The sequence below is a fragment of the Trachemys scripta genome, chromosome 25 (genome assembly GCF_013100865.1).
Source record: "Trachemys scripta elegans isolate TJP31775 chromosome 25, CAS_Tse_1.0, whole genome shotgun sequence".
NCBI lineage: Eukaryota > Metazoa > Chordata > Testudines > Emydidae > Trachemys > Trachemys scripta.
This window is the reverse complement of record NC_048322.1, coordinates 1,816,720-1,844,127: the sequence shown is the minus strand read 5'-3', so window position 1 is coordinate 1,844,127 and position 27,408 is coordinate 1,816,720. Positions and strand designations below refer to the sequence as shown.

Sequence of the window (27,408 nt, the reverse complement as noted above, 5' to 3'; positions counted from 1 at the left end):
CCCCCCCCCCCCCCCCCGCCATCACCTGCTAGTCACATTCCCAGACCCCACTGCTACCAGTGAGAGACACAGGATCCCCTACTTAGGAATTTCTCCAGCTGGGACCCCAAGACACTGCCTGCTAGTCACATTTCCAGACCCCACAGCCAGTGACTTTCTGACTCCAGCCCCACTCCTTTCCCCTGTGAAAGCGACATCACCCAGGGCTGCCTGCCGGCCATGTGAATGTGAGGCAAGAAAAATTCATCCCATTCTGTTGTTGATTGAATATCCCTGTATAATCCCCTCAAATTTCCCCTCTTTTCTCTTGAACTGTTGAATGGTGACATAAAATCTCCTCAGATATTGGTGTTTCTCTCTTATATTGGCAAGTATTTAGTTTGTGCCCCATTTTCTCCTCAGTTCTGATCTACTGATATCAAATTCTTGAAAATCTTCCTGCTTTTCTCTCCAGGTGTCTGACTGAGATCAGGGCTCTTATGGTACCTTATGCGTGGTTCAGGCCTTGCCTGAGATCATGTCCCCCAGTGTGCTGGGCACTGCACAAACCCTGACTGAGTTTGGGGCACTCGTTGTGCCAGGAACTGCACAGACGCCTACAGAGAGCAGGGACCTTGTTGTGCAGGGCTCTGCACAGACACTGACCAAGATCAGGGTCCCCATTGTGACAGGTGCTGAACAGACACCAAGGGTATCTCTACCCTGCCATTAAAAACCTACAGCTGGCCCATGTGAGCTGATTCAGGCTCAGGCAAAGGGGCTGTTTAATTGCACTGTAGATGTCTGTGGTTTGAGCAGGGTTGTGAGCTCAATCCTTGAGGGGGCCATTTGGGGATTTAGTTGGTGATTGGTCCTGCTTTGAGCAGGGGGTTGGACTAGATACCTCTTGAGGTCCCTTCCAACCCTGATATTGTATGACCCTGCGAGGTGGGAGGGTGCCAGACCTTGAGCTGCAGCCCAAGCCGGAACATCTACACCACAATTAAACAGCCCTGCAGCCTGAGCCGTGTGAGCCCAAGTCAGCGGGCACGGGCCAGCCGCTGGTGTCTAACTGCAGTGTAGACATGCCCACAGTGACAGTGTCCTTGCCACAAAAAGCTCAAAGGCTAAATAGGCAAATGGTGGGAGGCGACTCTCCATTTTAGAGATGGGGAAACTGAAGATCAGAGAGCTGAAGTAATTTGCTCAAATTTGCGTGGAGAATTTGGGGCAAAACTGGAAGCTGAACCCAGATTGTTTGAATTCTTGCCTCTCCCCTTAGCCCCAAGCCCAGCTTGTGGATGTACAGCGTTCTTTTGGTCTGTGTTTGCATTGCATTGGCTTCCAAGGGAGGTTGTGGAATTTCCATCATTGGAGGTCTTTAAGATCAGGTTAGAGGTACACCAGTCTGGGAATGTCTAGGGATACTTCAGCCTGACTCATCACAGGAAGCTTGAGTACACGACCTCTTGAGATTCCTTCCATGCCTACATTGAAATAATTCTATGTACTATGCTGAGCTGTTTTGCATGGTGCCATTTGGAACTGTGATTGTACCATGTTGTGTTGCATAGTTTTATGGTGCATTGTTTTGCCTCAGCGTGTTTGGTGCCTCTGTTGTGTTGGTTTGAGTTAAGCTCTTTTTCGTTGTGTAATTTTGTCATAGGGTGTGTTAGTTAGCATTGTGTTGTTTTCTTTTCCTTTCTATTGTCATTTTATGCTGTGGGTTTCCTTTTCTTTTTTATGAATTGCCTGACATTATGTTGTGGTGGGTTTTATTCTGTATGTTGTGTTTTATACGTATATATTTCATAGCATCATAGAAATGTAGTGCTGGACAGGACCTCAAGATGTTATCAAGTCCAGCTCTCTCTAATGAGGCAGGACCAAGTATATGTAGATTATATCCGACAGAGGTTTGTCTTACCTGTTCTTAAAAACTTCCAGGAAAAGATACTCCACAGCCACTCTTGTAAGACTATTCCAGAGATTAACTACCTTAGCTCTGGTGACACCCACACAGATTTTAGTGGTGAGCAGTTCTGGAGAGAGAGGAGACCCCAATGAGTGGGCAGTTGGGTAAAGAGACTAAAGTTGGGAGGAGAAATATTGAAGTGTCCAAGGTCACCCAGGCTATATGTGACAGAGTTAGAAATAGATCCCAGTTCTAGTGCCACCGTACTGCTGTTTTGGGCACTGAAGGTCTCTGCCACACTAGTGTTTTAGGGACTGGTGCAAACCCTTAGTATAGACAGAATTTACAGTAGTGCACTCTGGCACAGGTGCACCATGTCCCTGTTTGAAGGCTTGCGAGGGATGGGGGGGTGGGGGGAGCACAACAGTGACCTCACTGAGGCGTGGGGCTGGCTGAACAGTGCAGCTGGTAACGAAGGGACAGCAGTGAGTGCTGGAGGTATGAGCCAGGAGCACAGCCCCACAGGACTGGACACTGACTTCTCCTGACCCAGGGGACACACCCAGCTGTGTGCAGGGACTGCAGCTGAGCTGCCCTTCCAAGACAGCCTGTGCATCCATGGACAAACCACCTTTTCCTGTTGGGCAACTCAGAAAGGCCTCAAGGAAACCACAACACAGCAGGAAATCCTCATGGGAAAGAGGAAAAATACATCCCAGAATGATTTTCGCTTTTTTTGCAACAGTGTTACACTGTTGACTCATATTTAGCTTGTGATCCACTATGACCCCCAGATCCCTTTCTGCAGTACTCCTCCCTAAAAATCATTTCTTATTTTGTATGTGTGCAACTGATTGTTCCTTCCTAAGTGGAGTACTTTGCATTTGTCCTTATTGAATTTCATCCTATTTACTTCAGATCATTTCTCCAGTTTGTCCAGATCATTTTGAATTTTAATCCTACCCTCCAAAGCACTTGCAACTCCTCCCAGCTTGGTATCATCCGCAAACTTTATAAGTGTAACAGAGAGATTCTGTTACTGGGAGGGTGTCACCATGTCTCAGAGGATTACCCCCTGGTGGGAGGGGGCTAGGCCTGTACTGGAATAAGGTCACTCTTTGCTTCACAGTGTGGCAGAACCTAGAATGTCCATTAACAGGGGAAAATCCTGGGGGGAATTGGCGTGTGGAATGGACAAAAGCCCCATCTGAATTCTCTCAAATTGCCCTTCTCGCCCTGGCAGGCTACAGAATAACGTCCACGTTTCGCTCCAGATCATCCCGTCTTCCCAGGGGGAAGGAAATAGCTGCAATGGAGCTGGCTCAGGTAAGGGATTATCAGGGAGCTGGTGGTGGGTTCTGCTTGGAGGGAGAGGAGCAGTAATGCATAGGATGGTGGGAGCTGTTCGAGGTGATGGGAGGCAGGAAATATCTAGGGTGGAGAAAGGGAGGGGACAGGATGTGACAAACCTGTTGAGTTGTGTAAAGCTAGAAATCCCTTTACCCTGCGTCCAGCACTTCCCCGAGTTCAGTCTCTGTTCTTCAGGTGCTTCCAGGAGTTCTCTTGTGTGGGGAATGAGGCCAAGAGATGATGTCACACCCCACCTTATGCAGCTTTTCCATATGGCGGAACCCCTTTTTTTCCAAACTGAGTTTGCAGTCCAGTTTGTGGAAAAATACAGGTACCAAAATGGAGTTCAGTGTCATGTGGTCTGGTCACATGTCCTAGCATGCCCTGCTGAGTCATAGTAGCCATGACTCATAGGCTGGCTGAAACATTCACAGGAAGGCTAAGCTCTTCCACGGTCCATTGTCTTTGTTGATGAGCCATCAGCACTGTCTGGCTTCTTCATTGTTGTACCTGAAAGGCTAGTTGTGGGTGTTACCCAGAGTAAGCACATTTGAAATACATATACATAGTCAATATCCATAACTTCAGATACAAACATGTTCCACTCACACAAATAGGATAATCATATTCAGCAAATCATAACTTTTCCAATGACACTGCACATGATGCATCTTGCACATATTGCATCATAATTCTGTCCTAATCATATTATAATCAAACCACTATACTGAATATGGGCTGTAGTGTCAGATAGGGCCTAATTTCAAGGCACAGGAGTTGGGACTGGAACTTCCCCTCTTTGTGGAACAGGAAATAATCCTCCAGCCAGGTTTGGGAAAACTTCCTAGACTCCCACTGAATCTATTGACACTTCATTAGTTACCCCCACCCCCAATCTTTGTGGCAACTGCAAACTTTATCAGTGATGATTTTATATTCTCTCCTAGGTCATTGATAAGAATGTTAAATAGCACAGGGCCAAGAAGCAATCCCTGCGGGAACCCACTAGAAATAAATCCACTCGACCATGGTTCCCCATTTACAATCATAGTTTTTAATCTATTTAATGTCTGCCGTGTTTATTTTGTATGCTTCTAGTTTTTTAGTCAAAGTATTGTGCTGTACCAAGTCATATACCTTACAGAAGTCTAGGTATATTACATCAATACTATTAGCTGCAACCAAACTTTTGATCTCATCCAATAAGTATATCCAATTAGTTTGATAGTATCTACTTTTTCTAAACCTTTGTTAATGGGTACTAATTATATTACCCTCTTTTAATTCTTTATTAATGAAATCCAGTATCGACTGCTCCATTATCTTGTGCAGTATAGATGTCAGACTGACACTCTTGTAATTAGCTAGGTCATCTCTTTTATACTTTTTAAATATTGGCACAGCATTAGCTTTATTCCGGTCTTCTGAAATTTCCCCAGTGATCCAAGACCTAATTAAAATCAACATTAAGAGTCCACCACGCTCTTCCACTAGGTCTTTTAAAACTCTTGGATACAAATTATCTGGACCCGCTGATTTAAACATGTCTAACTTTAATTGCTGCTGTTTTACGTCCTCATGAGTTCTTGTTGGAATGGAAAGAGTGTCATTGTCAACATCTTATGATATGAGTACATCATCTATTTTTCTCCAAATCAAGGAGAGAAATATTTATTGAACACTTTTACATATTCTGCATTTTTTTTATTATTATTATTCTGCCATTTCCACCTAGTAATTTCCCACTACCATTGTTAGGATTAATTTTGTACTTTTAAAAACTTCCTTCTTATTTTCATTGATTGGTCATTGATTTCTGATAGCTTCCCTTACCAATTTTCTACAATTCTGACCTTCTAACTTATATTCTTTACTATTGACTTCCCCGTTTCTTCCATATATTTTATTTGGAGAGTGTTGGGATTCCTACCAGGGAGCCACCAGCAGGGTACAGAGACAGTCCCATCTCTTTTATATCAAGCTCTGTGTGACTTTGCACTCTATATGCTTTTATGAAAATATGCTAATGTAACTGGAATATGATTCATGCAAAAGGTCCCTTGTAAGGTATCATTACAAAGCTTATAATCTGTTGAGTGTGATCATCCTATTTGTATAAATGTACCACTCTTGTATCTGAAACTAGAAATATGAAATATAACTGAGGGCGTATTGTAATTATGCAAAGTGTGGGCCATTAATGGTGGTTTGGAATCTTGATGACTCCCATTAACCCAGACAATTGACTGCAGATGGCTCTGTTTTACCTGAAATTCCTGTATACATGTGTGCTGGCAAGTGGGTAATGAATTCTTAGAGTGACATGTGTTCATGTCACCTGAACTGGAATTCATCTTTAACCTGGTGCTCTTCCATTGAGAAGGTGGGGTGGGGGTAACCCAGAGGGACAAAGGATTCCTGCCTTATGCAAAAGATATATAAGTGGGTGGAACAGAGAAAAGTGAGAGCCATCATGAGGAATCCCCTAGCTACCACCTGAGCTGGAGCAAGGGCTGTACCAGGGGAAAGGATTGTGCCCAGACTGTGAAAGAAACGTATTGAAACATCTCTGAGGGTGAGATCTTATCTGTATTCAGTTTCTTACTCTATTAGACATAGACTTGTGTGTTTTATTTTATTTGGTAATTCACTTTTTGTTACTATTTGGAACCACTTAAATCCTACTTTCTGTAATTAATAAAATCACTTTTTATTTATTAATTATCCCAGAATATGTATTAAAACCTGGGGGTGTGGGACAAACAGCTGTGCATATCTCTCTATCAGTGTTATAGAGGGCAAACAGTTCATGAGTTTACCCTGTATAAGCTTTATACACGGTAAAACGGATTTATTTGGGTTTAGCCCCCATTGGGAGTTGAGCATCTGAGTGTTAAAGACAAGAACACTTCTGTAAACTGCTTCCAGTTAAGTCTGTAGCTTTGGAGCAAGTAATTCAGACCCTGGGTCTGTGTTGGAGCAGACGGGCATGTCTGGCTCAGCAAGATAGGGTGCTGGGTTCCCGAGCTGGAAGGGAAAGCAGGGGCAGAAGTAGTCTTGGCACATCACTTGGCAGTTACCAAGGGGGTTTCTGTGATTCAACCTGTCACACTCTGGCTATAGGTATGTGATAAATGTGAAGATCCTGCATCCGTCTGTCAGCTGGGAGACACATACGTTCTCTCTTTCTACCCTCTGATGCCTCCTGGCTGCTTTAAGCAAGATGGGGTGGGACTCTGTTAACATGTGCCTCCCGGAGCTTCGATTTACCTGTTGCTGCTGTTCCGTGAATAGTGGGGTGTGATTGGGGCAGCAGGTACTGAGTGTTGGACTCTTGCTCTTTCAGGGGCCGGTGACTTTTGAGGAGGTGGCTGTGTATTTCACCAGTGGAGAGGGGGCTCTGCTGGACCCCATTCAGAGAGACCTCTACAGGGATGTCATGCAGGAGAACTATGAGACGGTGGTCTTTCTGGGTAAGGAGTCCTGTCCCCTCAGTTTTTGGAAGCTGTGGGGTCTCTAAAGAACCTGAGTAGTAATAACTTTATTCGTCATACAAGTTTTGACAAGTTTCCTCGCCCTCCCCCCCCTTTTTTCCCCTTATCTCCCATTCTCTAGAATAATTTTTGGACATGTGCCTTTTTGGTGCTGTCAGTCATATTAGAATTGCATTTAATATATCCTTATTGGGTACATTAATAACTACATTAATAACTAGAGCTTTCATGCCTTTTCCTCATTTTAAGAGGAAAATATGCCACTTGTAGAATTCTAAATTGAGTAAATAGCTGTATGACATATGCATGGGTTGTGTGACAGTAAGATGAACTCTTCTTTTGATAGGAGAGCACATAATGTTGCCATTCAGGACCCCACGGGAGAAGGGAGAACAGAGCTGTGGGAGGAGTGGAGAAGGGATGGACTAGATAATTCTGGGGTGCCAGGATATGGGGAAGGTGTGTTCAGGATTAGAGTTAAGAAGCAGCAGGGAGGGATGAGATAGTGAGAGACAAGGAGGAAACACAGTAAGCTCCCAAGGTGCCAGGAGGTGGTGCCGTCTGAGAGTATCAGGAAAAAGGGAAGAGGAGTGTGGAGGAAGGGCACCCAGGAAGTGGACTGGGTGGGTCAGTAGGAGGGAGAAGAGGTTTGGGGATCTAGCGCTGTGGGGGATCCCAGACCTTTAACCCCAAATCCCTACCCAAGCCTTGTTGCTTTAGAGCAGGGGTCTCAAACTCAAATGACCACGAGGGCCACATGAGGACTAGTGCATTGACCCGAGGGCCGCATCACTGACACCCCCCCCTTGCTGGGCCTGGCCCCGCCCCCATTCCACCCCTTCCATGAGGCCCCGCCCCTACCCCGTTTCTTCTCCATCACCTCCCCTGAGTGTGCTCCTCCCCCCCTCCCTCCTGGAAAGTGCTAAGCGTTATACAGAGCATACAGATCAGTGCTGCTTCTACAACAAGTCATTTCCAAGCAATTTTAATAAAATATATACACTCAGTAATGCACCTCACTCAAAGGACAAAACACACACTTAGTTAGATTTACTTCTGTTAAAGCCCCCCCACTGCACTGGGCTGCACCACTACTCCACCCCTGCTCTGCCTCTTCCAGGGGTAGCAGGTTTGTAGAAATTTTGGTGGTGCCCAGAACCTGCCCTCCACCCCTACCGGCCTAAGGCTCTGGGAGGGAGTTTGGGTGGGGGAGGGGGCCTGGGGTGCAGGCTCTGGGATGGAGTTTGGGTGCTGGGGCAGGGGGTGGGGTGTAGACTCTGGGATGGAGTTTAGGGATAGGAGAGGGTGCAGGGATGAGGGCTGTGGGACTGGGGATGAGGGGCTCGGGGCATTGGAGAGACTCAGGACTAGGGCGGAAGGGCAGCCTGCCCTGGCCCTAGTGGAGGGGGGCACTAGGACCCCGCGGCAGCAGGTGATGCTGGAAGCCGGCAGAGTGGAGCGGAGTCAGCAGGAGCTGCAGGCTCCGGGGCAGTGAGGGGGCAGCAAGTGAACCCAGGGGACACTTGGGGGAGGCGTGTGGGGGTGGCAGGCAGGGCCAGGGGAGAGAGACAGCCCCAAACATTGGGGAGCAGCAAGCAGGGAGCTTAGCTGCCACATAAAATAACTCGGGAAGTAACTGGGGCGGGGAGGGGAGCTTGGCGGGCCACAGGGAAGAGCCGCGTGTTTGAGACTCCTGCTTTAGAGCCTACACTCCAGTTTTATTTCCGTTCAGTTTCACTTCATTATACATTTTTTCCCCAAATATTATTTTATCTCTTGACCTCCCTCTCCCACTCATTACCCCCCTCCCCATATAACCTCCCCATCCCTATGCACAGCGACCCCGGCCACCGATCCTGAGTCCTTGCTGCATTCCTCCCTCCCATAGCAGGGCCCCTACCCAGGCACAAATGGGCACTTTGTTGATGATGTCACAGGGTAGTAGTGTAGCCTGTACAATTTTTACACCTATAAGATTACGTATTGGGGTAAAACTTGCCCTTGCACATGGCTGCTCAAAGTTAATTGATAAGATGGAATTTGGTGAAACACACAGAAACTTGATTTAATATGGACAGTTAAAATTGAAATCATAGGCAAGGATCAATACACATAAGGATTAGACTAAGGGTATGTCTACACTACAAAATTAGGTCAATTTTATAGAAGTCGATCTTTAGGAAGCGATTTTATACAGTTGATTGTGTATGTCCCCACTAAGCGTGGTAGGTCAGCAGAGTGCATCCTCAATACTGTGGCTAGCATCAACTCAGAGTGGTGCACTGTGGGTAGCTATCCCACAGTCCCCGCTGCCCATTGGAATTCTGGGTTAAGCTTCCAATGCCTGATGGGGCAAAAACATCATCGTGGATGGTTTTGGGTACATGTCGTCAGTCTCCCCTCCCTTCCTCCCTCCTTGAAAGCAACGGCAAACAATCGTTTTGCACCTTTTTTCCTGGGTTACCCATGCAGACGCCATAGGAAGGCAAGCATGTAGCTTGCTCAGCTTAGCGCTGCTGCTGTTAGCATTGTAAACACCTCACACATTATCCTGCAGTATGTGCAGAACCTGGCTAGGAGACGCCAGCATGAGGATGATTGTGAGGAGGATATGGACACAGATTTTTCCTGAAAGCACGGGATGTGGTAGTTGGGACATCATGGTGGCAGTGGGCAGGTTGATACAGTGGAACACCGATTCTGGGCCCGGCAAACAATCACAGACTGGTGGAACCGCATAGTGTTGCAGGTATGGGATGATTCCCAGTGGCTGCAAAACTTTCGCATGTGTACGGTCACTTTCATGGAACTTTGTGAGTTGCTTTCCCAAGCCCTAAAGCACAGGAATATCAAGATGAGACCTGCCCTGGCAGTTGAGAAGCGAGTGGCAATAGCCCTGTGGAAGCTTGCGATGCCTGACTGCTACCAGTCAGTCGGGAATCAATTCGGAGTGGTGAAATCTACCGTGGGGGCTGCTGTGATCCAAGTAGCCAAAGCAATCAGTGACCTTCTGCAAGCAAGGATAGTGATTCTGGGAAATGTGCAGGTCATAGTGGATGGCTTTGCTGCAATGGGGCTCCCTAACTGTAGTGGGGGGATAGACGGAACACATATCCCTATCTTAGCAACGGACCACCTTGCCAACCAGTACATAAACCGCAAGGGGTACTTCTCAATGGTGCTGCAAGCACTGGTGGATCACAAGGGACATTTCACCGACATCAACATGGGATAGCTGGGAAAGGTGCATGATGCTTGCATCTTTAGGAACTCCAGGCTGTTTGAAGAGCTGCAAGACAGGACTTATTTCCCAGACCAGAAAATTACCGTTGGGGATGTTGAAATACCAATAGTTATCCTTGGGGACCCAGCCTACCCCTTGCTGCCATGGCTCTTGAAGCCATACACAGGCACCCTGGACAATAGTCAGGAGCAGTTCAACTATAGGCTGAGCAAGTGGAGAATGGAGGTAGAATGTGCCTTTGGACTTTTAAAAGCACGCTGGTGCTGTTTACTGACTCGGTTAGACCTCAGCGCAACCAATATTCCCATTTATTGCTGCTTGCTGTGTGCTTCATAATATCTGTGAGAGTAAGGGGGAGATGTTTATGGCAGGGTGGGAGGTTGACATAAATCGTCTGGCGGCCAATTTTGAACAGCCAGACACCAGGGCGATTAGAAGAGCACAGATAGGCACACTGCGCATCAGAGAAGCTTTGAAAACCAGTTTCATGACTGGCCAGGCTACGGTGTCACAGTTGTGTGCATTTCTCCTTGATGCAAAATCGCCCCTTTTGTTGAATTTACTTCCCTGTAAGCTAATCCCCCTCCCCGCTTCGACCACAGCTGGCAAAGGAAATAAAGTCCCTATTGTTTTGAATCCATGCATTCTTTATTTATTTAAAAAAAAAAAAGGGGGGCGGGGGAGATCATTGACAAAGTAGCCCGGGTGGAGGGAAGGACAAGGCCACATGGCTTATTGTAGCCACACTACAAATCAAAACTGTTTGAATGACAGCCTTCTGTTGCTTGGGCCATCCTCTGGAGTGGAGTGGCTGGGTGCCCGGAGCCTCCCCCCACGCCCCGCATTCTTGGGCATCTGGGTGAGGAGGATATGGAACTTGGCGAGGATGGCAGGTGGTTATACAATGGATGTAGCAGCAGTCTGTGCTTTCGTTGCCTTTCCTGCAGCTCCACCTGACGCCTGATCATGTCCGCTTGCTCCCCCATTAGCCTCAGCATCTCCTCCTGCATGTTCTGATCACGCTCACTGAATGCTTTCCTGGCTTCTGCCACCGAATGCCTCCATGCATTCAGCTGGGCCCTATCAGTGCAGGAGGACTGCATGAGCTTGGAAAACATGTCATTGCGAGTGTGGGTTTTTTCACCTTCTAATCTGCGATAACCTCAGGGACGGAATTGATACAGGGAGCATAGAAACATTTGCACCTGCAGGGGGGATAAAAAGAGAGAGTAAAATTTAAGAAGATACATTTCTGAGAACAAAAGAGGAGACTCTTTCACAGTGAATCAAGCAATTCACAGCAGATAGCACATGTGCTTTAGGTACAAGGTTGCATTTTGTCTTTTATATTGAGCGCCTGCCAGTATGGTGACACATCACACATGGTTGGGCAACAGAATTCGGTTTCCAGGCAGCCATGGTAAGCCAAAGGGTACGTGAGGTTGGCTTCTTCCGCCTTCATAACATGTAGGAATGGTTTCAAACTGCAACACCCTCTTTTCCCATAGCAAGCAATGCCAGTTGGATTTGTTGTTTAAAAGGAGGGGCTGCGGTTTTGGGATGGATGTGCAGCACACCCCTACTCCCACCACTTGGCTGTTCTCCGGGATGACCCCTTTTAGCCAAGCACGAACAGCCCATTATGAACTGGGTCCTTTTACTGTTCCCTTACAAAAATTCGCCTATTTCACCCAAGTGACCATGAATGATATCACTCTCCTGAGGCTGACACAGAAAGATAAAGACTGAACGTTGCATGAATGTGACCAAAACCCAGGACCATTCACTGCCATGCTTTGTGCTGACTACTTCCAGACTACTTGCTACCGGCTTGGTGTGGTAAAGTGTCCTACCGTGGAGGACTAAATAAGGCAGCCCTCCCCAGAAACCTTCTGCAAAGGCTTTCAAAGTACCTCCAGGAGAGCTTCATGGAGATGCCCCTGGAGGATTCCCACTCCATCCCCAGACACATTAACAGACTTTTCCAGTAGCTGTACTGGCCGCAAATGCATCCCAATTTTTCAGGCCAAATCAAACATTAAACACAATTACTTTTAACCCCTGTAGTGTAGTTACAAATATGCACTCACCAGAGCCGCCTTCTCCATCTTCAGGGTCCAGGAACCCGCCTTGGGAGGGTATTGGCTGCAGGGTGATGAAAAGGTCCTGGCTGCCGGGGAGAACGGATTCACCAGTTGCCTGCTGCGCATTCTCCTCCTCCTCTTCCTCATCCACAAAATCCTCCTCCCTGTTGCGTGAGACTCCCCCTTTGCAGGTGGTGGGGTACTGGTTGGGTCCCACCCCTAGAATGGCACGCAGCTGATCATAGAAGCTTCATGTATGGGGCTCCGACCCAGAGCGACAGTTTGCCTCCTTTGTCTTGTAGTAGGCTTGCCTGAGCTCCTTAATTTTCACACAGCACTGCTGTGTGTCCCTGGTGTAGCCTCTCTCCATCATGCTCTGTGCAATTTTGGCATATAAGCATTTCTTCTTTTTGATCGTAGTTCTGCCTGCACAGATTCTTCTCCGCATACAGCAATCAGATCCAGTGTCTCCCGTTCGCTCCATGCTGGAGCTCGTTTGTGATTCTGGGACTGCATGATCACCTGTGCTCCTGAGCTTGCCACACTGACCAAACAGGAAATTAAATTCAAAAGTTCCTGGGGCTTTTTCTGTGTACCTGGCTAGCGCATTGGAGTTGAAAGTGCTGTCCAGAGCAGTCACATTGGAGCACTCTAGGATAGCTCCCGGAGGCCAATACTGTCGAATTGCACAATGCTGCGTCTGCACTAACCCAAATTCTACTCAAGAAAGTTGATTTTAGCACTACTCTCCTTGTCAGGGAGGAGTATAGCAGTCGATTTTAAGAGCCCTTTAGGTTGACGGAACAGGGTTGCTTGTGCATTGCTTATAAAATCAACCTAACACCGCTAAATTCGACCTAACCTAGTAGTGTAGACCAGGACTAAGATAAGTATAGTAAAGAGAGTCTTGCACTGTGCATACATACAAGTTACAGACACCATTGGAAATAAAGATCAAGAGGTAAGGGAGACCATCAGAAGGGAGCCCTCTTTTAGTTTACATGGTCTCAGGGAAGCCAATAAAATGAAAAAATGGTAACCAGAAGAGGTATTTTATCCACTTTCTTATGGTAATAGGATGGCTATATACCATATCTGCTCCTTTACTCTAATTACAATAATGTCAATAGCTGCCCCAACCCATATGTGGCCTTTGGGAAGTCCATAATTAAGCATCAAGCATTAATACTCATGATTTACATCACTTATTTATAAATAATTCCAATATATGAATGTGGTCCAAATGCTGAGATACTGCATAGCAACCTAATTGCTAAAGCCCGCCCCAAACTTCCTTCTTTCAGAACCCTTTGGCGTATTGCACCTGTTTGTGGTTTCTCGGTAGTCTCTCAAAATCAGGGTGCAAAATATCTGACCTGGGATTCTCTCCTTAGGCCTATTCAGGTAAATCCCAGACTTCAGTATAACTACTCCCACAAAGCCTCCACCTAATACAAGGCCCTTAACTGTAGCAAGCTTTAGCTATGTTTACACTACCGTGGTCAGTCGACCTACACTGCAAAACTCCAGCTGCGTGAATAACGTAACTGGAGTCAAGGTACCTTCGGTTGAGTTACTGCAGGGTGTACACTGTGGGAGGGTCAACGGGAGAAAATTTCCCATCACCACTTTACAGGGTAGAGTAAAGGGGTCAACTGGAGAGTGATCTGCAGTTGATTTGGTGGGTCTTTACTAGACTCACTAAATGGACCATGGGTGGATCGATCTCAGAGCATCGATCCCAGCTGTAGTGTAGACCTGCAATAAATAACCCATTTATTTATGTTCACCTCCTTACCCCTCCACGCATGTTCCAAGCTAATAAGCAATACTCTGATGATATTTTACCTCTAGCGAATATAAAATTACCCACAAGACATGTGACTAGGTCATAGATCATAAAATCAGGTTGGGGTCAGCAGGAGTAAGAGTTTGGAGAGTTTTGTCCCCCCTCTCCCCATCTGCAGCAGCCACAAGCTGTCTTCCCTCCAGGCTCCTTGGATTTTGAGCCTGTCCCTCCTGAGGTTGCATGGCCCAGATCTTGTTTCTTACCTTCTCCTTTTCTGGAAAAATTAGAGGCTGTTGCTCCTGAATTTTAGTGTTTAATTCCCCAGCCTTCTCCACACACTGGGGAAGTTTAATTCTCCCTCCCATTACACCTGAGTCACTAGATTTCCTAATTCCCCAAAATGTCCTTTTGTGATTTCACAGTTCTGGGGTAGCTAAGCCTTTGACCTGCCTCCATGGTCTGCTCAAGGTATCAGGCCTCTATCCAGTCCCTCTCTATGGGTAGGGACCCACATACCTCTCCTTTTTGACCAGGGTTTGAGGATTGAAGCTTGTCCTCCACTGCGTTCACTGGACTAACATCCAGTTCCTGTGCTTTGCTTTCTCTCTAAGGTCTGTGAGCAGTGTGTGTGTGATGGAGGTGGGAATTTTGGTAATAGAATCATAGAATATCAGGGTTGGAAGGGACCTCAGGAGGTCATCTAGTCCAAACCCCTGCTCAAAGCAGGACCAATTCCCAGCTAAATCATCCCAGCCAGGGCTTTGTCAAGCCGGGCCTTAAAAACCTCCAAGGAAGGAGACTCCACCACCTTCCTAGGTAACGCATTCCAGTGCTTCACCATCCTCCTAGTGAAATAGTGTTTCCTAATATCCAACCTGGACCTCCCCCACTGCAACTTGAGACCATTGCTCCTTGTTCTGTCATCTGCCACCACTGAGAACAGCCGAGCTCCATCCTCTTTGGAACCCCCCTTCATGTAGTTGAAGGCTGCTATCAAATCCCCCCTCATTCTTCTCTTCTGGAGACTAAACAATCCCAGTTCCCTCAGCCTCTCCTCATAAATCATGTGCTCCAGACCCCTAATCATTTTTGTTGCCCTCCGTTGGACTCTTTCCAATTTTTCCACATCCTTCTTGTAGTTTTGGGGCCCAAAACTGGACACAGTATTCCAGATGAGGCCTCACCAATGTCGAATAAAGGGGAACGATCACGTTCCTTGATCTGCTGGCAATGCCCCTACTTATACAGCCCAAAATGCCGTTAGCCTTCTTGGCAACAAGAGCACACTGTTGACTCATATCCAGCTTCTCGTCCACTGTGACCCCTAGGTCCTTTTCTGCAGAACTGCTACCTAGCCATTCGGTCCCTAGTCTGTAGCAGTGCATGGGATTCTTCCGTCCTAAGTGCAGGACTCTGCACTTGTCCTTGTTGAACCTCATCAGGTTTTTTTTTGGCCCAATCCTCTAATTTGTCTAGGTCCCTCTGTATCCGATCCCTACCCTCTAGCGTATCTACCACGTCTCCTAGTTTAGTGTCATCTGCAAACTTGCTGAGAGTGCAGTCCACACCATCCTCCAGATCATTAATAAAGATATTAAACAAAACCGGCCCCAGGACCGACCCTTGGGGCACTCCACTTGAAACCGGCTGCCAACTAGACATGGAGCCATTGATCACTACCCGTTGAGCCCGATGATCTAGCCAGCTTTCTATCCACCTTACAGTCCATTTATCCAGCCCATACTTCTTTAACTTGGCGGCAAGAATACTGTGGGAGACCGTATCAAAAGCTTTGCTAAAGTCAAGGAATAACACATCCACTGCTTTCCCCTCATCCACAGACCTAGTTATCTCATCATAGAAGGCAATTAGGTTAGTCAGGCACGACTTCCCCTTGGTGAATCCATGCTGACTTCCTGATCACTTTCCTCTCCTCTAAATGTTTCATAATTGATTCCTTGAGGACCTGCTCCATGATTTTTCCAGGGACTGAGGTGAGGCTGACTGGCCTGTAGTTCCCCGGATCCTCCTCCTTCCCTTTTTTAAAGATGGGCACTACATTAACCTTTTTCCAGTCATCTGGGACATCCCCCGATCGCCATGAGTTTTCAAAAATAATGGCTCTGCAATCTCATCCGCCAGCTCCTTTAGCACCCTGGGATGCAGCGCATCCGGCCCCATGGACTTGTGTTCATCCAGTTTTTCTAAATAGTCCCGAACCACTTCTTTCTCCACAGAGGGCTGGTCACCTTCTCCCCATATTGTGCTGCCCAGTGCAGCAGTCTGACAGAGGCAAAAAAAGCATTGAGTACATTAGTGTTTTCCACATCCTCGGTCACTAGGTTGCCTCCCTCATTCAGTAAGGGGCCCACACTTTCCTTGACTTTCTTCTTGTTGCTAACATACCTGAAGAAACCCTTCTTGTTACTCTTACCATCTCTTGCTAGCTGCAACTCCAAGTGTGATTTGGCCTTCCTGATTTCACTCCTGCATGCCCGAGCAATATTTTTATACTCCTCCCTGGTCATTTGTCCAATCTTCCACTTCTTGTAAGCTTCTTTTTTGTGTTTAAGATCAGCAAGGATTTCACTAAAAAAAGAAGAACAGGAGTACTTGTGGCACCTTAGAGACTAACAAATTTATTAGAGCATAAGCTTTCGTGGACTACAGCCCACTTCTTCGGATGCATATAGAATGGAACATATATTGAGGAGATATATATACACACATACAGAGAACATAAACAGGTGGGAGTTGTCTTACCAACTCTGAGAGGCCAATTAATTAAGGGAAAAAAAACTTTTGAAGTGATAATCAAGCTAGGCCAGTACAGACAGTTTGATAATAGGTGTGAGAGTACTTACAAGGGGAGATAGAGTCAATGTTTGTAATGGCTCAGCCATTCCCAGTCCTTATTCAAACCGGAGTTGATTGTGTCTAGTTTGCATATCAATTCTAGCTCTGCAGTCTCTCTTTGGAGTCTGTTTTTGAAGTTTTTCTGTTGTAATATAGCCACCCGCAGGTCTGTCACTGAATGACCAGACAGGTTAAAGTGTTCTCCCACTGGTTTTTGAGTATTTTGATTCCTGATGTCAGATTTGTGTCCATTAATTCTTTTGCGTAGAGACTGTCCGGTTTGGCCAATGTACATGGCAGAGGGGCATTGCTGGCACATGATGGCATATATCACATTGGTAGATGTGCAGGTGAACGAGCCCCTGATGGTATGGCTGATGTGATTAGGTCCTATGATGATGTCACTTGAATAGATATGTGGACAGAGTTGACATCGGGCTTTGTTGCAAGGATAGGTTCCTGGGTTAGTGGTTTTGTTCAGTGATGTGTGGTTGCTGGTGAGTATTTGCTTTAGATTGGGGGGTTGTCTGTAAGCGAGGACAGGTCTGTCTCCCAAGATCTGTGAGAGTAAAGGATCATCTTTCAGGATAGGTTGTAGATCTCTGATGATGCGCTGGAGAGGTTTTAGTTGGGGGCTGAAGGTGACAGCTAGTGGTGTTCTGTTATTTTCTTTGTTGGGCCTGTCTTGTAGGAGGTGACTTCTGGGTACTCGTTTGGCTCTGTCAATCTGTTTTTTCACTTCAGCAGGTGGGTATTGTAGTTTTAAGAATGCTTGATAGAGATCTTGTAGGTGCTTGTCTCTATCCGAGGGATTGGAGCAAATGCGGTTATATCTTAGAGCTTGGCTGTAGACAATGGATCGTGTGGTGTGTCCTGGATGAAAGCTGGAGGCATGTAGGTAAGTGTAGCGGTCAGTAGGTTTCCGGTATAGGGTGGTATTGATGTGACCATCGCTTATTAGCACAGTAGTGTCCAGGAAATGGACCGCTTGTGTGGATTGATCTAGGCTGAGGTTGATGGTGGGATGGAAATTATTGAAATCATGGTGAAATTCCTCAAGGGCTTCTTTTCCATGGGTCCAGATGATGAAGATGTCATCAATGTAGCGCAAGTAGAGTAGGGGCGTTAGGGGACGAGAGCTAAGGAAGCGTTGTTCTAAGTCAGCCATAAAAATGTTGGCATATTGTGGGGCCATGCGGGTACCCATAGCAGTGCCGCTGACTTGAAGGTATATATTGTCCCCAAATGTGAAATAGTTGTGGGTGAGGACAAAATCACAAAGTTCAGCCACCAGGTTAGCTGTGACATTATCAGGGATACTGTTCCTGATAGCTTGTAGTCCATCTTTGTGTGGAATATTGGTGTAGAGGGCTTCTACGTCCATAGTGGCCAGGATGGTGTTTTCTGGAAGATCACCGATGGATTGTAGTTTCCTCAGGAAGTCAGTGGTGTCTCGAAGATAGCTGGGAGTGCTGGTAGCGTAGGGTCTTAGTACAGAGTCTACATAACCAGACAAGCCTGATGTTAGGGTGCCAATGCCTGAGATGATGGGGCGTCCAGGATATCCAGGTTTATGGATCTTGGGTAGCAAATAGAATACCCCTGGTCGGGGTTCTAGGCATGTGTCTGTACGGATTTGTTCCTGTGCTTTGTCAGGGAGTTTTTTTAGCAGATGGTGTAGTTTCTTTAGGTAATCCTCAGTGGGATCAGAGGATAATGGCCTGTAGAATGTGGTGTTAGAGAGCTGTCTAGCAGCCTCCTGGTCATATTCCAATTTATTCATGATGACGACAGCACCTCCTTTGTCAGCCTTTTTGATTATGATGTCAGGGTTGTTTCTGAGGCTGTAGATGGCGTTGTGTTCAGCATGGCTGAGGTTATGTGGCAAGTGATGTTGCTTTTCCACAATTTCAGCCTTTGCACGTTGACGGAAGCAATCTATGTAGAAATCCAGTCTGTTGTTTCGACCGTCCGGAGGAGTCCATGCAGAATCCTTTTTTTTGTAGTGCTGGTAGGGAGGATTCTGTGGGTTAGTATGCTGTTCAGAGGTATGTTGGAAATATTCTTTGAGTCGGAGACGTCGAAAGTAGGATTCTAGGTCACCGCAGAACTGTATCATATTCATGGGTCTGGAGGGACAAAAGGAGAGGCCCCGAGATAGGACAGACTCTTCTGCTGGGCTAAGAGTATAGCTGGAAAGATTAACAATATTGCTGGGTGGGTTAAGGGAACTACTGTTGTGGCTGCTAGTGGCATGTAGCAGTTTAGATAGTTTAGTGTCCTTTTTCGTTTGTAGAAAGGCAAAGTTTGTCTTGTAAATGGCTTGTCTAGTTTTTGTAAAGTCTATCCACGAGGAAGTTTGTGTGGAAGGTTGGTTTCTTATGAGAGTATCCAGTTCTGAGAGCTCATTCTTAATCTTTCCCTGTTTGCTGTATAGGATGCTGATCAGGTGGTTTCGCAGTTTCTTTGAGAGTGTGTGACACAGTCTCTCAGCATAGTCTGTGTGATATGTAGATTGTAATGGATTTTTTACCTTTAGTCCTTTTGGTATGATGTCCATCTGCTTGCATTTGGAAAGGAAGATGATGTCTGTCTGTATCTGTACGAAGGATTTCACTGTTTAGCCAAGCTAAACATACTTCTATGATGTCAATACACACCTCAGTTTTCCTCTGTGATTGGTATTGCTATGATTAGAAAGAGCAGGAGACATGAGATGTTTTGTGACACAGCTGTCATGGTGTGATATGAATGGGTCATTAAGGACAGGCTGGGACCACCCTACATCAATGGAATACCTGACAGAGACAAGGGAATAATTGTCACCTGTCCCTGGGAGGATCTCCACTTGGCTGAGTGATGCATACATGGACTCGTTATGTTTTTGGGAGCAGGAAGAACTGGGCTTGCAGACGCAGGGAGCTCTACCGGAGCATAGACAAATGGACAGCCACAGTGAAAGGAAAATAAAATGTTTTCTACAGTATCAGGGCTCAAGGGCATTGGCCAGTATGGACTATATTGTCTTCTTTGCTTCTCCGAGCTAATCTAAGGACTTTCCAATGCTGTGTTTTGGTTCACTAATAAACCCTGCTATGTTTTAAAAGTCTGCCCAGTGTTACAGTAAAAACTTGCTCTGTGTGTAGAATGAGGAACAGTCTCTGAACAGGAGTGTCGTTCAGCTGGACCTGCTGGCAGAGCTCACAGGTTGAAATAGGAGTGTTGAAGCGAGAAGCTCAGTCTCAGGCCTATCTTTGTGGAAGAGTGGGACCCATTGGGGGGTCTAATGTACTCAAGGGGCACTTCCCAAGAACTGTTTATAAGCCAGGGCATTGCACAGATCCTATGAATCCATGACAGTGTCAGTGTGCCTTATGGGGAAAAAATATAAAACAAGAAAAGAATCTAAATGCGTATTTACCACCATTGCACCCTCATCAGTCCTCTTGGGAATCCCTAATCAGTTCCAAAGTGTATTAAAGCCTTCCTTAAAAGCTTACCTCTTGGTTATCAGGTCATGTCAGTTCGTAGCCGAAAAGACCCCTCTCAGTCAGCTGAAACTCAGCTATTTCTCCCCAAAAAGTCTGTCTTCTTCAGTGTCCTGAAACAGGTAAAAATCAGTCACTGCCCTTTTCTGCATGGGGCAAAGCTTCAAAAGAGGGAGATCTGCATAACCAACCTTGAGCTTTGGCATTCATCACCCCTTAGTGACACCAGATTGCACAGGAAATCCATCCTTCAGACCTCCCTGGTATCATCTGGCCCATCTCAGCATCATAGTCTATGAAGTATTCATGCTTTCAAGGGCTGGCTCAAATATACAGATAACAGTCATAAGTAGGGCCAGGGTTTGCTGGCAATGAAAACAGAGTAATTGACAAATATGAGCAATATATAATCCTTTATCGCATGAAAGTGCATTGGGAGGAGGGGACAGGAGCCAGCTGTGTGGGGGAGGTGGGGCCCAGACACTGGGCATTGAGAGCCTAGAGCCGGCTGTGTGCTGGGGAGACGGGGCATGAACCAGCTGTGTGCAGGGGAGATGAGCAGGGGAGAGGTGCTGTGGATGCAGCCGAGAGCAGGTGCGAGCGCCGTCCGCTCTATAGCATGATGAGGGAGCAATTCCGGATATGAAGGGCGATTCCAGAAATGAAGAGTAATTTCGGGAAGGGGGGGGAAAGCAGTAGTAGCAGCAATTTCCGGAAAACACTGGCCCTAGTCATAACAATACAATAGACTCAAGATGGATGCCTAGTATCGGGGTAGCCGTGTTAGTCTGTATCTACAAAAACAACAAGGAGTCTGGTGGCACCTTAAAGACTAACGGATTTATTTGGGCATAAGCTTTCGTGAGTAAAAACCTCACTTCTTTGGATGCACTGTGTTCATCAAATCTGTCCCTCTGCCTTCACATAGTTCACTCTGCTGGTGGGTTCTACCCCTTCCCCCATTCTGTGTCTGTTTTGTCTATTTAGATTGAAAATTCTTCAGGGCATGGGCCATCTACTGTTCTGGGCTTGTACTGTGCCTAGCACAATGGGGACCCACTGTTAGTTGGCCCTTAGGCACTAAGGTTATGAATATGATTTATAATAATAATAACTCTCCTGCCACTTTGAGCCAAGGAAGCTGGCCTTGGGATGTTACTACTTAAAAATGAGCTGGGGTTAAAACCATGGAATAGTCCTTCTTACAAGTATCCCACAAATTCCAGAGACCTTCCTTATTTTCTTTGCTTTGAGCAGGGTTTCCAGTTTCCAAACCTGATGTGATCTCGCAGCTGGAACGAGGGGAAGAGCCGTGGGTTCCAGACCTCCAGGGCTCTGAGAAAAAAGTGCTCCCGAGAGCTGCCTGCACAGGTGAGGAATTGGTTAAACTAAGTAAAAAAACTGTCCGTGAATACAGGAAACATTTGAGGTGCCCTTGTGAGCTCTCTAAGTTCAGGATTGTTCCCTACAGATGTGGAATCATTAGGCAGATGTCACTCATGGCTTCCCACCTACCCTGATTGACAACTGGCAGCAGGTCCCTCCCCAATCTTGCTTACCCCAAGAGTTCTGGTGAGATACATACCCGGAACTGATCCCTTCCTCTCTCCACTCGGGAAAGGTTTGGGGATAATCAGCTCCTGATAGGTTTGATCTCTCCCGCACATATTTTGGTTTGTTCATCCCTTTTTCCATTCCTCTCTGAGATTTCCTTTCTCTCTGGAGCACGGAGTGACCTGTGTCTGGATTTTCTCTGTCTCCCATCAGGTGTTGGGATGGTGAGTGAGAATGAGGAGAATCCCCAGCAGGAAGATGCTGAGCAAGTAGAACCACATGGGACGTTATCAGAAAGATCCAAAGAGAATGATTCCGGGAGTTGTGCAATCCCAGAAAAAGCAAAAGCCTGTAAGACTCAGCAGAGGCCAGAGGAAAACTTCAGTAGCCACTCAGACCTTATTACACGTGAGAGAATCAACTTGAAAAAGACACGCTACACATGCCATGAGTGTGGGAAAAGCTTCATTGGTAGTTCAGCCCTCATCTTACATCAGCGAATCCACACAGGAGAGATGCCCTACATATGCTCTGAGTGCGGGAAAAGCTTCAATCAGAGCTCTGCCCTGATCACACATCAGATTATCCACACGGATGAGAAACCTTATGGATGTCCTGAGTGTGGGAAACGCTTCAATTGGAGCTCACACCTTATCAGTCATAGGAGAATCCATACGGGTGAGAAACCTTATGGATGCTTTGAGTGTGGGAAACGCTTCAATGCTAGTTCAGCCCTCATCTCACATCAGCGAATCCACACGGGGGAGACGCCCTACACATGCTCTGAGTGTGGGAAAAGCTTCAATCAGAGCTCTGCCCTGATCACACATCAGAGAATCCACACAGGAGAGATGCCCTACACATGCTCTGAGTGCGGGAAAAGCTTCAAACAGAGCTCTACCCTTAGCAGACATCACAGAATCCACACAGGAGAGAGACCCTACACATGCTCTGAGTGCGGGAAAAGCTTCAGTTATAGTTCAGTCCTTACTCGACATCAGAAAATCCACATGGGAGAGAACTGTAAGATGTGCCTTGATTAGGGCTGGCCAAAGATTTTTTTTTTTTTTTTTTAAATCACATTTGCTAATTCGCACATAGTGATCTTTGCACCATCTTCACCGAGTTCTCTCAGCTCCCCCAGATGAGTTGCCTGCTTCTGCCTTTTGCAGCTCACCTTCTTTGGGGTCCGTCCTGTGATCTTTTCTATCAACTCCTTTCCTTTTGAATCATAGGAGTGTGTGTCCCTCCAGCCAGGAATGTTCATCAGCTCTAGGTGGGGGAGAGAGGTTTGATCCCAACAAGCTACACTGAGGCAAAAACTACCTGTGCCTTACATCCACTAGGACTGTACATGGCGTTGGCTGCTCATTTAAGTGATCTTGGTGTAAAAAGACAATTATAGTTGTAGAGCAGATGCAGCCCAGGTGCAGTGGTTGCATTAGCTTTCCCCTTGACCTGAGCTAAACTCCATGACTTTTCCTAGTCTAAACAAACCCTGAGCATCATGGTTATACTGTCTCCCCATTTCAAAGCAATTGTTAGTCATCAAGTTCCCCTTGGGGAACAAATTGTTTCATTCCCAGTTGTTCTCATGTTGCTTCAGGTTGTGCTGGAGAGCAGATATTTTTACTACCGTTCTCCTCACTTAAAATATATTGGACTATAACAAAGAGCAGGAAGAGGGCAGAGGGATTCAGTTGGTTAGGTCAATATTTTTTCTAAAGGGTGGGGAAGAGTATTCCCTAGTAAATGACTTGTAACTAAGCAAAATACCCATGCATTTGGCCCCCAAAGCAGTTGTGGCCAAGGCCCTGCAGGAGGTCGCTCCTGAAGATATCTCCTTTCTAATCAGGTGCATCTGTTATTTGGGAAATGCTATCCCTTTCTAGGTAGAGATGGGAAAAATGGAAGTGACATTTCTGTTCAGGTCACCCCTTGGGAGATGCTGCAAATGTGTAGAAAATGAAATCTGTGTTGAATGTGATAAGTATCTTTCTGCAACTATTTCAATAGATACCTGACATTTGTTGTCTTACAGGGATTCTAAGCAGTACCTGAATTTGGTCCTTAATTTAAATCTGTGCCACCAGATTCACGAAATAAAAGGGCATATTTGGGGGAGTTATACCTCATTATTGCTACTGATACGTTGTATGGTTGGTGAAGAATTCTACGCCAGAGAAGTGTAAAATTACTCCAAGTAAGGTCAAAGATTTTACAAGAACTCAAGTAGAAATTGCTGGTACGAATGGTTGATTTTCACCCAAAAAATGAACGCTATGCTGACCTGTAGCCCAGGTAAACTATTTTTAGAACATTGCTCCCTAGTTAAGTGGCATTTATCACACTGCTAAAGGATGCCATGGTTAAATTGGGAACAACTGTCTTTTACCATTTGGATCCAAAGTTTCATGAAGCACAGAGAGAAACAGCTGATTCCTTCAGAGCCATTCCGCCTATGGGTCCCAATCTGGCTGCCTTTTTGGACAAGAAGCACTTCCATGCTGGGCAAATGATGGTAGCCAATGAGGGAATGTATCAGATTCCAAGTTCAGAATGCAGGATACATGAATGCTGAGTCTAGAGTCTGTGGTTTGGACTCTTAGGTTTGCTCTTGAGTCTAATACATTTGTATCACTTCTCTGCCTTCTACTACTATGAAAGATTAGAAAGTGTGAAAATAGAGCATAGGTGGTTTTTCTCATGATGCAATCTTCCCACGTAGTGTGAGACCTCTTCCACCCACAGTTATAGGAGAAGACGCAGGGAGAAATGAACTCAAAGAAATGGAAGGCTCCTAGGTTATTGTAGAATGTGACTTCACACAAAGCTCACTGGGTGGAAATGGGAATTAAGAGAAAACTGCCCTATCGGTTTATATTTTGTAATCTTTGAATAGGTTGTTACCAGTGACAATGAAATTAAACATGAAGTTAATTAGTGTAACGTGTAGTAAGAGGAGGCCCTGAGATATAAACCTTGGTATCAGAGGCCTGGTATGAGGCCTAAGGCCTGAACTAAAGTAATGGTCAAGACTTTGCTAACATAAAGCAAAGTTAAGCTGTGAGCCAGAAGCAGGCCCTGCTTACAGAAGCTGGCAAGGAAAGGGCTGATGCTGCAAAAAGAGACATACCTAAAAGGTACTGGACACTAGATATCAGAACATACACTATACTGGAACATTCCACAGATNGTGTCCGAGATCGCAATAAACCTGGCCAAGGTGCCTTTGTACCTTACTAGACTCTGTGGTCATTGGGGGTTCTCGTCGGGTTTGCTGTGTCAGCTATCTGCAGAGCTGGGGCAGCACACAGAGGGAACACACGCACGCAGCCGAGTGATATCAACAGGAGAAAGCAGAAGCACCACACCGGTAGCCTCTCACAACATAACGTAAGAGGTTGATTGTGATAACCTGAATTATAGTGTAACACTGAAAGTTTTCTTATAGTTCTCTCCCTGCCCCCTCCTACTATATAGGAAATGGTGGCTAATCCTGAAATGTAAACCTCACTCCACAGGAATTAGAATGGGAGAATATGTAAGAGAAATAGCATGTACAAGAATAGAGACCCAGTATAGACTGTAATTATTTCTATTTCTAATGGAATTTATTTTGATAAATTTTAAAATAAATCTTCTGTTCAGAGGAAAATTACTTGAGACAAGATGTGTAACCTTTTACCCAGGTGGAGGGTAACAGCCACAGATTTCCCCAGGTCTCTTGTTTGCAAAGCAAAGACGTTGCATCAGACAGCGGATGTCAAAATCTAAAATGGTGATGGATGTGTGATGGTAGCTTTTCTGGGTTTTTTTGTTTTGGTTTTTTAATTTAATTTTTCTTTTGTTTTGTTTTTGCAATCAGCTATTTTTATAGGTGCTGAGACCCCTTTTCCTTTTGAGCACAACTGTTTAACCCTCAGGCCTGGCTCTGGAAACCTCCTCAGAACTGGCCTTGTGTTTCTTTCATTTTTGATATCTTTGAGGTTCACACATCCACACTACATGCAGTTCACAGCAACAGATACTTTGAGAAACCTGCTGGGTTAAGTGGGCCTTTTCCAAACTGACATTGGCCCAAAGTCTGCCACAATTCAGTTGGATTGGGACACTTCTGCATCAAAGGAGTGGTTCATACTTGATTTGCCCAGAGACCTCGGGGGAGGTGTGGTAAGATAGCAGAAGTAGGAATTGACAACAATAAAGTTAAAGGTAAGGGTGAAACACCTTCACCTTGCAGGTCAACAAGCCTGTTCTTGTACATTCCCTCTGAAGCATCTGGCACTGGTCACTCTCAAGACTAGATGGACTATCGGTCTGACCCAGTATGACCAGTCTTGCGTTCTTATGTTATGTAAGCCATCTATGGCCTTGTGTACACTGGCAAGTTTCTGCACAGTAAAGCAGCTTTCTGCCATGTAACTTCTGAGGTCTACACACTGCCAAGCCACTTAGTGTGCAGAAACTGCGCAGTTGCAGCGCTGTAAAAAAACCACCCCAAAGACAGATGTACAGCTTTTTGCACCAGGGCTACAGCAGCGCGGTGCCAGTGTAGACGCTCTGGTCGATTACAGCGCTGCGATTGGCCTCCGGGAGGTATCCCACAATGCCTGTTCTCACCTCTCTGGTCATTGGTTTGAACTATACTGTAGTGCCCTCACGTGACCAACCTTGAACCTTGGGAATTTTGAAAGTCCCTTTCCTGTTTGCTCAGCAATGCATGCAGTGGTCTCAGTGCATATTTCTAGGTGACCATGCCTGCTCCATGCACCAGGCAATCCCCGGCTTGGAGCAATGCTGAGCTGCTGAACCTCATCAGCATTTGGGGAGAGGAGGTTATCCAGTCCCAGCTGTGCTCTAGCCGTAGAAATTATGATGCCTACAGACAGATTTCACGATGCATGAGAAAAAAGGGGCCATGACCTGGACATACTGCAGTTCAGGGTCAAAGTGAAGGAGCTGTGGAACGCTTACCACGAGGAGCAGGAGGCAAACAGCCACTCCAGTGCTGCGCTTACGAGCTCCCAGTTCTACAAAGAGCTGGATGCGATATTCGGTGGTGACCCCACCTCCACTGCGAAGGCCACTGTGGATACTTTGGTGGCTCACGTGCCAGTCAAAAATGGACTGAGCCAGGAGGAGGTCATCTTGGACAAGGATGTGGAGGCAGAGGGGGACCAAGAAGCAGAGGCTGTGTCGGAGGTCAGAAATGCATGCAGCCAGGATTTCTTCTCTACCCTGGAAGAGGCTAGCCAGTCACAGCTGTCGGAGCTTGGCGAAGTGCAAACAGGAGAGGAGGCCCCTGGAAAGTGGCTTTGATTTTTGGAATCACTGAAGCAAGTTGTTGGGGGCAGGAGGGTTTCAGAAAGCAGGCTTGTGGCTGTATGATACACGTACCACCATGTGCCTCTTCTGATCAGCGGACCAAGGTGTTTATTGACTCCTTCACTTCATGGGAATCTGCCCCAGAGATCTCCATGAAACTCTCATGGAGATACTGGGCAATCCGCTGCCACAGGTTCTTTGGCAGAGCTGCTTTGTTTCTTGCCCCATTAAGGATAACTTTCCCATGCCACTCCTGTCATTCGGGGGTGGGGGGCAGGGAGACCATTCCTGCACACAGGCAAGCCACGAAAGAGCCAGGGCAGAAGC

At 46.3% G+C, this 27,408-nt stretch overlaps 2 protein-coding genes across 4 annotated transcripts in view; both read left to right on the top strand.

Annotated features, from left to right (window-relative positions):
• LOC117869996 (zinc finger protein 239-like) overlaps nucleotides 1–27,408 on the top strand; it is a 1,162,621-nt gene that overhangs the window by 1,283 nt on the left and 1,133,930 nt on the right. The window contains exons 2-3 of one of the 3 annotated variants that reach the window (XM_034757125.1): nucleotides 3,138–3,220; nucleotides 6,591–6,717. The exons of the other annotated variants lie outside the window; for them this stretch is intronic. Of the exons in view, the coding sequence (XP_034613016.1) occupies nucleotides 3,138–3,220; nucleotides 6,591–6,717 (210 nt within the window). The remainder of the gene's footprint in view (nucleotides 1–3,137; nucleotides 3,221–6,590; nucleotides 6,718–27,408) is intronic. 3 annotated transcript variants of the gene reach the window in all.
• Nucleotides 21,671–24,823, top strand: LOC117870056 (gastrula zinc finger protein XlCGF49.1-like). Its single transcript, XM_034757264.1, has one exon. It carries the CDS (start codon nucleotides 21,975–21,977, stop codon nucleotides 22,794–22,796), a length of 822 nt encoding a protein of 273 aa, XP_034613155.1. The 5' UTR covers nucleotides 21,671–21,974; the 3' UTR covers nucleotides 22,797–24,823.